This window comes from Mus musculus, chromosome 11, assembly GCF_000001635.26.
Source record: "Mus musculus strain C57BL/6J chromosome 11, GRCm38.p6 C57BL/6J".
NCBI lineage: Eukaryota > Metazoa > Chordata > Mammalia > Rodentia > Muridae > Mus > Mus musculus.
The window spans coordinates 78,688,684-78,700,244 of NC_000077.6; the positions used below are offsets into that span (position 1 = coordinate 78,688,684).

Genomic DNA, 11,561 nt, shown 5'->3' on the forward strand with positions numbered 1-11,561 from the left:
TCTTTATGCTCCCAATAATATCCAGGGACCATCAAGCTTGCTGCATTTATGGCACCGAATTGTAACTATCCATTTACAAATCACTCTCCCACCCCATGGGAAGAGGTTAACTCTAAAGTTCTTATCACCTAGCACAGCAACTAGGAAACAGTTAACACACACCCAGTACACAGGTATTATCCAAAGTGAGGAGACTGCATTGTTAAGGTTATTAGAGAGTTTTGTTTTGTTGAATTTTTTTTTTTTAAGATAAGGCCTTATTTTGAGTCCAGGTTAGCCTGGAACTCATGATATAGTCCAGACTGGCCTTGAAATCACAGCAATCCTCGTGCCTCGGCCTTCTGAGTGCTGGGATTCAGATAAAAAGGTTAAAACATGATGCTCATTCCAAATTAGTTTTAACTTTTTACTAAGGCTATGAACTAACTACCTGAGAGTAAGGACATTATTTTTCAAATTACTTAGTTACTATAAACTCTTTCAAGACAAGATCATGACCCTTGTAAGACGGGATAATTGCCTGCAGCCCAGCACAATACACCACACACAACAGAAATGACAGAAGCAGCTTTGACAGAGGCTTCAGAAATCAACCACAGAACTAAATATCCGTTCTTACTGTCTCATAACAGTGCCTTTCCATAGCAAGCTAACAAAAAAAAATATATGGACTAATGAAGCCCATGTACAAAACTTTCACCGTCTGACAGTAGATTTAGTCAAGCTAATTCAAAATACAGGTGTGAACCCAGACATAAGTAAAGAACACTTCTCATTACCCATGTGTCACACATCCCTGTATACGCTACTGTATCCACAGCACTACAAGGAAGTGGTACAGGTTCAGTCTGAGCACAGCTGTCCCTCAGAATCAGCTTTCTGTATGTTCAGAGTGCTAGAATTTTTGCTAATATTTCTTGGCTAGGTACTTCTGAACTACTAATGCCATCTATCATGTCTTGGCACATGCTTACTGACTGCTCTGTAACTGATGCCTCGGGCACTCTTCAATATTACCCCCTAGCAACAACAGGATCAAAATGACAAGCTATTTTAGTTAGGAAATCATTGTTGCTGTGCACTAGATGACCCAGTTAACAAATAATTCACTGGAGTGGGTTATTATTATGGATGTACAGGGAATCGTAACTAAAACCCAAACATAATCTACCAGGTAGCTTCATTCCATTTACTGGTTAAATGACAAATGGAAGAAATTTCTTTGTCCTTGACAACTTCCAACCAACTGATCACTGATCAGCATGTTAAGGAAGCACACAATATATGCAGTTGATCCTTAAATTGCTAGCACATCACTAAGCCTGAGTTAAAAAAAAAAAAAAAAAAAAAAACTTTTAAAACAACAATAAAGCAGCCACTCGATTATAGCACAGAAGTCAATAAAAACTTGGTCAGATTCTAGTTGTAAAGAAAACATTCTAGTATCCATCCCAGTAGAGGTCGTTTTATATCAAAGAATAACATTTCTTCAGATGTCATACTTTGGAGAAAGACAACAAACAATCTACATTCAAACATATATCTAGTTAATAGATACAAATATCCTCCTCTGGCATAGCAAATGGAAAGGGGGCTGACTGTACCAGTCCCCGAACTGATTTAGAGATACTGTTATTTTAGCTAGTTTAAAAGGTAATGTTTTTCAAATGTTCTTTTTTTTTTAAGTCCTTTTTTCTAAGTTGGTATTTAGTACTAACATGACATTAATCTCCAATTATAAAACAAATTTACTCTTTGTTATATTGCGATGGGTTTTTTTTAACATGCAAATAATCTTCAGAGTTGAAATCTAAAATCATTTTGAATGTTACAGGCTACACGCTCTCAATCACCAAGAAACAGGTACAGTAATATTAGACGGTGCAACTTTTCTCCTCTAACTTTTCTTTATGACCATGAACCTGTAGTTTCTAAAGGTACATTTATTTGTAGTTGAAATCAACAATATAAATTTCCACACTGCTAGTTTCACACAGATGCTCTGTTATATCTAGAAAAGCAACCATTTCCTTTTTATGGTGCAGGCTCTGCTTCTTCAAAGCTCTTTGCACAAAGCAGACCCCCTCCCCCACCCCACCCCCAGAACCCAGCAGTGCCTGTTAATCTTGACTGATAGTAAAGAAACACTACAGACTCTTAACCTGGAAAAGCTACTAACAAAATACACTTTTAGTATACTACTCTTACTGGTGTAACTCAATCCAGGATCTTCCCCAACCATCCGAAAGCGTTCCCCATTTTCCAACACCTAATTTCTTATTTACAGAGTAAGAGGACCACAGAAAACACACTCTAATTTTCACAAGATGAACAAGTTAGACATCTCTGCCACGCATGAAAGTTTACACTGAATAATTTCTCATCCACTCACAGACACTTCCCCCGCCTCACAGAGATCATCTTTAGCAGTTTACTTTTCCTTTAAACACAAGTGAATTTCCACTCAAGCACCTTAGACAGTGATGGCAACCTTCACTTATGCCTCCCAGTCGGTTAATCCACAATAGTTTCTATGACAGCGCAGATGATGAGTGGAACACTGGCTATACTATACCCAAAGTAGCTGTTTTGTTGTTGTTTTAATTGAGAGAACAGAAGAGTAGCTTCCCCTCAGCTCTGAAATTTAACCTTCATTATCTCCTTGGCACAAATTCAATTGAGGAGGTGACTCTATGGTATTTAAAGTCATGCCTCCTAAAATAATTTGAATGTTGATTTTATACGGTAAATCTGACAACACAGGAAGATTCTTCCTGCACATTAACAAAAGCATTTTGTTCTTTTTTTTTTTTTAAACCAGCAGTAACTACAATAGCATCCACTGAGGACTTACTGTATACTAGTTATATTAGTTTATAAGGATCACTTCATTTAACCCCAGTACCAATTCTGAGATCAGAGCTAAGATCCCCATTTCACAGATGAGGGACTGAAAGAGAAAATTATCAAGATCACAAAGCTCAGTGATAAGTCACTAAGTATCACAACAGAGATGTTGAAGTTTTGAAATACAGATAAAAGTAACTTGCTAAGGGTATTAAAGCAAAAACATTCAAAGCTTTGCAACTTTATTTGAAGTACAAAGACAACAGACTGGATGCATCTACGGATCTTTGATCTTTTAATTAATCAGACAAGTAAAAAGCTAAAACATTAATTTTATAAAGTGGAGGCCTTTCCTGGACTCACTTTATCAAGGCAGCATGTAGCATTAATCCAATCTATATTTTATGTTGAGAGTGTCAAAAACTGACTGGGCTTAGAAGTCCTCAAACTCTTCTCATGCTGTCAGCTTACTCCAATTCTTTAAACTATATACTTCATAAGACCCTGAAGCACTTTGTTCCAAAGTTGCCACATTTTTAAAGCACAGTATTTTTCTCTAGCAAAGGTGAACTATGGACAAAAGGATACATTTATATTATCTTCACCAAAAGATAGAAATATTGTTTGTACTTTGTTTTTGCATTACGAAATGTCCATATGGGCACAAATGCAAAATACAAAGTCCCAACATCTGATAATGCAGGTCAAATTATATATGATGTTTTAAGAACCAATGAGCAACATCGATCATTCACAATGAATACATTTCAGGCTACCCCTGCTCACATTACCAGGTAAGCAAGAACTCTTACTTTGAGATAAAACACAGCAGACAGTTGTTAATGAAACCTTAATTGAACTGTCAAAGCACCATCTTTACCAGCAAGCTAATGGGAAACTCACGATTTTACACAACTGTCCAAGACTGGTAAATTATTCTACTAGTAAAATTCAGCAGAAAGGTAAATCGAGTTAGGTACTAAGTTGTTCGGTGATAAATCTGAATGGTAAAATACTGCATCATTTCTATGAATATTTCTCCCTGGCTGCATTGAAGACTAGTCACCCTCAAAATTATATTCACGTTTTGGCCATTAGTTAGTACCCCAAGGTGCATGTCCATGAAAAGGAAGGGAGTAGATACAATTCCTTATATAAACTATGCCCAAAAAATACTCCCAAAATAACTGACTGAATCTAAGTGAATATGATGCCCAGATAACTACATATAGTTTTGATTTAAATGATGTATCACTAGAAGGATTTGCTTAATCTTTTTTTTTAGTTTAGTTTGTTTGTTTGGTTTTTGTTTTTTTGAGAAAGGGTTTCTCTGTGTAGCCCCAGCTGTCCTCGAACTCAGAAATCCACCTGCCTCTGCCTCCCAAGTGCTGGATTAAAGGCGTGTGCCACCACTGCCTGGCCTGTTTAATCGTTCTAAAAAATAATTGTTTCACACATAAAAAGAACTTTCTAAATTAAAAAGAAAAACTATGTTTTATTAGGTTAAATGGTAAACAACGTCACCTGGAATTTCAGCACACTACTGGCAATTCATTCTGGTGTGGTTATCAAATCTCTAGTTTTAGCAAACTTAGGTCACAAGGCAGTTAAATTCCAAAGAAGCAATTCAGACATCAAGTCATCAATATGTAAATATAAAAATAGAAAAGCATTTGCATACTAAAAACACACCTGGTACTCCTCTCCCTTTTCAAACTAAATTGTATTTCACCTAAAACAGCTGATAAAAACCATTCCTGCCTGATTGTGAAATGAAATCGTATCAAAAAGAAAAAATTGGAAGACACTGCAAGATGGCAGCCATCCGAAAACCAAGGAAAGAAGCTCAGAAGGACTCAAGCCCACCGACACCTAGATCTTGGATTTCTATTCTCGAGAACTGAGAGAAATATATGCCTATGTTTACGCCAAAACAAAGCAGAACATCAAAAAAGCAGTAAGATGCCATAGCACTGTCCTAGGTACTGGAGGAAAAAAAAAAAAGTTCTTCTAGACCAGTGGTTCTCAACCTGTGGGTGGAGCCTCCCTAGAGGATTGAAAGACCCTTTCACAGTATCACCTAAGACCACCGGTAAACACAGATATTTACATTATGATTCATAATAGTAGCAAAATTACAGTTTCGAAGTAGCATCGATGGTAACTTTATGGTTGGGGGTCACCACAACCTGAGGAACTGTGTTAAAGGGCTGCAGCTTTAGGAAGGTTGAGGACACTGTCCTCTTCTAAACATGGTGCTACATCTCTACATTCCCAGCACTCAGAGGCAAGCTCGAGGCCCAGTGAGCTACATAGTTGAGCTCCAGGCCAAACAGAAACAGTTATATATTGATTGAGACTTTGTCTCGAAAAGTTACAAAACAAGTACTTTGTTATACAGGTCGTACCCTCAAGGAACTTACAGTGTATTCAGTAAATATGAAACAATTGAAGATGGTCAAAGTTACTGGTTCAAGGGGCTGTCTGCAAATTTCTAGAAAGGATTCCCACCAAGCACTGGTGGATTTTTCAGATACAAGCGATTCCTAATGTCCACTGCCAGGAGGTCTGACAGATGAGATGCTAGAGCACTCCCTTTTCATTTTTTCTACTCTTGCCATAAAACTGACGTTAAAACTTCTGCAAGTCACATGGCCTTTTGACAGAAAGGTAGTGAACTCGAGAATGCTAAAAAAAAAAAAAAAAAAAAAAAAAAGCTCCCTTTCTGTATCCCTTAAGTTTTCAGCATTGGACACAACCCCATCTTAAAAAAAAAAAAAAATCCAGATACTCAAAGTTTGTGAAACAATGACAAGAGTTAAAGCAGGAAACCAGTTTTCTCCTGCTCTCCTCCCATCCCCGCCTAGTTGGGAAACCCTCAAGGGTTAGGCAAGGAGTGGAAGTGCCTAGTGAATTCCCTGGGGAAGGTGCTCTGGAAGAGAAGAGGAAGGCAGGAATAGTCAGGTCCCCGAACAGTCACTTAGAAGAACCCATTATGGCTACACTCTTCCCCACCAGCAATCCCACAGTCCCTGGAGAAGAAGGAAGGCAGCAATAACCTCCTTGCAGGCTGGCTGAGAAAAACTGAACTCTACGTTGTTGGGTTTTTTGTTGTTCTGTTTTCGTTTTAAGGAGAATTAAGAATCAGCTCACTTAGGTGCCAAGACTTTAACTTCTGGAATCAGATAGCTAGCTATTACACAAATAATATCTAGCTGAATTTTAGCCTTCAAAACAAAGAAAGGAATTTATTTATAGGCAAATTTTAAAGATTTCTTTTTTGTGATGGGGACTTCCCTGGACATTAAGAATCTATGTTTACATACACTGAAAATCTGAAATCATCTCTCCACCCTGGAATTGTTAATCCTTGGGAGGAAAAACTAAGAAAAAGAAAAGCTCAGCTCATTCTATATAGGATAGAAGTAAATGCACTATAAGCTACCAATCTTCCTATGGAGGGCAAGTTGACAAAGACGTTGCATTTAACAAATCTTTAGACGTTTAAACATATCTGACCATTAACAAAAGTCAAGCAGCTTCATTTGTTAAAAGTACACTTCCCACCATAGCAGCTGGCCAATAGTCAGCAACACATTACATGGAATGTGGGCCACTGCGTAGCTCCAGTCTACTAACCTCATTTGTGCTACTCATGTGTGATGCTATATTTAATGCATTCTTATCAGAAGGCTAAGCTACAGACTTCCCAACTTAAGCTTTATGGTTTAAAATAAAACTACTCAAGTGATGATTTTTAATGGGTTTAACAATGAAACCTACCTTTCTTCCCAGGGCCAAGATCACAAAACAAGGTATGAAAAGATATAGTGGGCAGGAAAGTTGACTGCATTAAATATATTCTGCTGAGGACTAGTATAAAGCAATCAAGCTGGGGGTCAGCTGTTGACACCTGCTGTAATTGAGCAGCCAATCCAAACTACCACACTTGAGATGGCCAAGGTCTTTGTAGGAGGTATTTCACACATTTACCTGCTGATCTTACACTCAGTAGCTCTCTGAGTGAGGTTCTTGGAAGGCAAGTTCATCAGTCTGCAAACTTGTGTCACTCTGGAGAAAATGCTCCACTACCATTTGACATGACTCAAAAAGCACGGGCCTAGAGTGCCAGTGCACTAGGCCTCATCGTCATCCAGGAGGATGGCTCCCTCAAGTTGAGTGGAAAAGCTCGCTCTACTTTGGTCAAGATGGGAGTAAAACCAATGAAGCATGGCTTGCCCCGTAAGAACCATGTGGAGTTGTGGTTTTGATACTCACCAGACAACGCCAAAGGCTCCATATCCAATTGGTCTATCCGGCTCAATGTCCAGCTGCTGTTGCGGATGATGCGAGTGCTGATGATGGTGCGCCTTAACTGTAGCAGCTGCAGCAGCCTGTACCTGAGCTGGGGCTGCTGCGGCTGGCCCAGGAGCCTGACCCGGTGCCGGGGATGGGAAATATGGCTGTTGTTGCCCAGGGTTTAACATGGCTGCGGCTGCAGCTGCTGCGGCGGCTGCCGCAGCTGCCGAAGACGTATGCTGCTGGACTGGGTGTACGGCAGCAGCCGACCCCGGATGAAGGTGGTGTTGAGGGTGGTGGTGGTGGTGAAGGTGAGGAGGAGGAAGGTGTGGAAGGTGGTGATGATGGTGGTGGTGGTGACCTGCTGCAGCTGCAGATGTACCGCCATTGTAAGCCGCCATCATTTTTGCGTTGGCTCTTGTGCCACAAAGAGACATTCAAAAAAATGCCCTTTGATTGGAAAGCAAACTGGGTCAAGCTGTCATTTGGCCATTTAAAAAAATGAAGAAAAACCACTCACTCCACCTCAAAAAACATAGAGCGGAACTGGCTTTATGTCTTCATCGGTCAATCCAGACAAGTTTGACAATCTTGGGTGTTCGATTTGGGGGTGAGAGTGTGTGGAAGGGTATGGGTTGTCAAAATAAAAGTTAAGAACATAAAATAAGAAGAAAAAAAAAAGGAAAAGAAAAAGGGAAAAGGGCCCCTTCCCCCCAGGATTCCTGCCACAAGTGGATACTAAAACTCCATTCTTAATGGGGGGGAGGTTCCAACTTTGAATGTGGGAATAAAGGCCAAACCTCCCGACCCCCTGAACTCCGCACACGAAAAGGATCTGGTAACACGCCACCCTTGGAATCTTGTAAGAGGGTTGACTCATCTACCCCTTCCATTCCCACATCCTTTTCTAAACACCTCCCACCTCCTCAAAAACACAATTAAAAAAAAATTCCAACCACTCTAAATCAAAAAAGATGAGGGGAAATTATCAGGGAAACCAGCTTCCAGCTTCCCTCCCCTCGAACTCTCAGGCCTTCCTACATCGCCCCCTACTCCGAGTCTGGTTGACCTGATTGGGGGGACTGAGGAGATGTACCAAACTTTCCTAGGCAGAATGAGCCAGGGAAGGAGGCTGGAGGAAGAGAGTGAGGCGAAGAGGCGACAGGCAGGACAGAAGAGGAGAGAGAAAACCCCGGCAAAAGTGAAGGGAAGAAGGTGCAGGGAGGGAATGAAAGAGCGGTGGGCAGTACTCGGACGCCCAGACACAGGGAACCGCCCCGGAGGAGGTTAGGGTCCCGGGGCCAAAGAATAGGAGCCCCGGGAAGCGGGCGGGGGACGGTCGGAAGCAGGCTGACTCCTGCCCCCGCCGCCGCCGGCTTGTGCTGAGGAGGGTTGGGGGGGAGAGCGGGTGGGTCCCCCGCGCGACGGCCCCTGCAGGGCTCAAGGCTGCTCCGTCTCCCCCCCTCCCCCCCACCCGGCTTCCGTGCCCACGGTCGCTTTCTCCACAGCCGCCGTGACCGCTTTCTCTTCAGCCGCCGCCTTCTCAGCCGCCGGTGCCGCCGCGGCCGGACTCACCTCCCCTAGCAAAGCCGGATAGAGCGGAGCCAGCGGCGGACACGCGCAACCAGCCGCCGAGGCCCCGCCCCCGCCTCACACTGACCGGCTGCCCTAGCCAATCCACGCCCACCTGTCCGCGTCCGCCTCCAATCCCTGGCCGGAAGCTTCAGACAGGCGCACTGGTCGACCAGTGGCAACCAGGTGTGGGTCTCCTGGGGAAATCCCGCCCCCGGTTCAGGATGGGCAGACAGACAGACCAATAAAAAGGCAAATCTTGGCCTGACCGACAAGACTGAAAGCCAATTAAAAATCAAAAATCTCCGTGACTTTTTTTTTTTTTCTTTCGCCTCTCTCCTCTTTTCTTTTTCTTCTTTTATTTTTTTTTTATTTTTTTATTTTTGGAAAGAGCAGGAAGCTGCGTGCTAATCCCGCCTGCAAGAGCTAGAAGAGAGGGGCGGAATGAGGAAAAAAACCAATCACGAGCCAGGAACAAAGAACAGAGAAACCAATCCTTGGGTTGAAGACTAAGTGGGATGGAACTGAGTACAAATAGATATATAATTGGACAAATGGGGGAAAAAAGATTGACATAGGTCCCGCCTTTCGTATGTCCCATTGGATAGCATTGTGGAGAATTTGCTGTCATATCGGAGACGACATCTTCAGGAGGCGGGGCTAAGAGAGAGGTGTGGTTTTGATGTGGGCGGGACTTAGGCGGAGAAGGCGGAGTCTAAATTATCACTGGTCCATTGATAGGAGCCATCTACAACTCTTTCTAAGGTACAAGATATGGGAAAAAATAGAAGGAGCAAAAAGGCATGTTAAGCTTCAAAAACTCAAGGTTTCGTAATACGAAACAAAGTAGACTCATCAGTTAAGCTTGATTTTGACCAAAAAGAGGCTTTATTTTCAGTATACCAAGACTGCAAAATTTATACAAATTAAAAACCAGGGGAAAAAAAAAACACGTTAAAGCCCCTAAACAGTAATAATCTCCCAAAGTTTTCTGGTCAAGTAAGTTCCATTCATTGAAATTTTACTAGAAGAACATCATTCTTTGATATTACTTTGCTTAACCTAAATTTATTCTTAAATACTAGGCTAACAGACATTCTTTTCAATAAAACTGTGTATCAAAACCTAGAGGCCATTTTTGATTCCTCTTTTGCCTGTCCACTCTTCCCTTTCCTATCAAGAAAGTAGTCTTAAACACCTTTGAGCTCCTCTCCACTTCTACTCCTCAATTTGCATTACCTGACTGTAACACCAATAGTGTATTTAATGCATCTCCCTGCCTACAGCTCCCTGATGGGCTGTTGAGGACATAGTAAACTTTTCAGCTCCCATCATCTGTAAAAGGTGAAGTACTGCCTGTAAAATTGTTGGTTAAACCAAGAAAGAAGGCATAGAGAAATTTCAGCAGAAAATATGAGCCCATGAAAAAAATCCCAGGATCATATGAACAATGATATATTCCAAAGTTCCAAAGTTCCAAAGTTCAACATGGTTTTGAAATATAAGGAATTGACTTGGGTTGAGTTCCAGAGAAGTTTGTCATTGACCCGTGTTCATAGAAATATGTAGCCAGATGTTGCGGCACATGCCTTAAATTCCAGCACCTGGGAGGCAGAAGCAGGTGGATCTCTGTGAGTTCAAGGTCAACCTGCTCTACAAAGAAAGTCCTAGGATATCTAGGGTCTCAAACCAAACAAATATAAATATGTGTAATAAAGAATAAACAAACAAGTAAATAAATAAGAAAAATAATTTGGCAGTCTATTTTTATCTGAGGTTTTGGTTCCTACGATTTCGTTTTCCATAGTCAACTGTAATTCAAAAACATTCTGTATATATTCCAAAAGTAAACACGTTTTAAAAGGTACACCATTCTAAGTAGTGGAATGAAATTGAGACTTGGTACTTCCAATCATCAGATTGACTCCCACAGTACTGCAGGGTTTATGTCCAAACAGCCTTACAGGACAGTTTACGATTGCCTCACCAAGCCCAAGTCATTTCTCCTCGCTTCATCTTGTCACATCTCCATTCATCACATGAGACACTGGGAGAACAGTTTTGAGATCAGGGACACAAACCACGTCACTTGTATTACAGTACACAGAATGCAACCTGAGCAACCTTATTCTGAAAATCCAGAGCTGAAGACATCCCAGATCTAAAACTTTTCAAGGGTCAACAGAACACACGAGAGGAACAGCCCATCCCTGACTTTCTATGACAGATCAGAGCACAAATGTGGGTGTACTGGGACATTACTTTCCTCCTTGAAGTTACCTTAGAACCCTATAAGGCATATAAGGGTTCTATGAAACATAAATGACTGTGAGTTTAGAGTTGGATCCCATCCCCAAGATGTCATTATATATGTAAATTTGTCAAAATTCGAAGCACAAAAATCACAAATCTGAAATACTTTGGATCCCCAGAACTCCAGCTAATGGATGTTCAACCTGGTCTAGCTTATACTTATTCTTATTGTGCCTAATTTATAAACAAAAACATTATCAAATACATGTATGAAGAGGGAAAATAGTATCTGTGGAACTTAGCACTATTCACAGTTTTGGGCAGTCACTTAGGATTAGTGGAGAAATAGTGTACAAGTCTGACCCTGCCTCTAGCCTTGAATAAAGTCAATAAGCATAAAGAGGCTGCCATGAGTTGGTCCTGTCTGCCTCAGGCCCTCCATCTCACTTCCACCCTCTCTGCTTGAGGCAGTCTACATTTCTCTCAGTTCCTCAACCACACTGATGTCTTGAAACCTTCATGGCTGATTTTCAGCTTAAGACATCCCCAGCCGTGCTCCACTCCTCCCCAGCCACGCTCCGCTCCTCCCC

The 11,561-nt window shown here is 41.5% G+C and overlaps 1 protein-coding gene across 2 annotated transcripts in view; it reads right to left on the minus strand.

Moving 5' to 3' along the window:
* The window catches only part of Nlk (nemo like kinase), a 130,428-nt gene extending 121,516 nt beyond the window's left edge, over positions 1-8,912 (minus strand). Inside the window, exon 1 of one of the 2 annotated variants that reach the window (XR_001779914.1) lies at positions 7,126-8,912. Coding sequence is in view for 1 of the 2 variants with exons in the window: in NM_008702.3 (NP_032728.3) it covers positions 7,126-7,583 (458 nt within the window). In the remaining variant the exon portion in view is untranslated. The remainder of the gene's footprint in view (positions 1-7,125) is intronic. The other variant, NM_008702.3, reaches the window with a different exon arrangement.
* Positions 8,913-11,561: the final 2,649 nt, after the last annotated feature.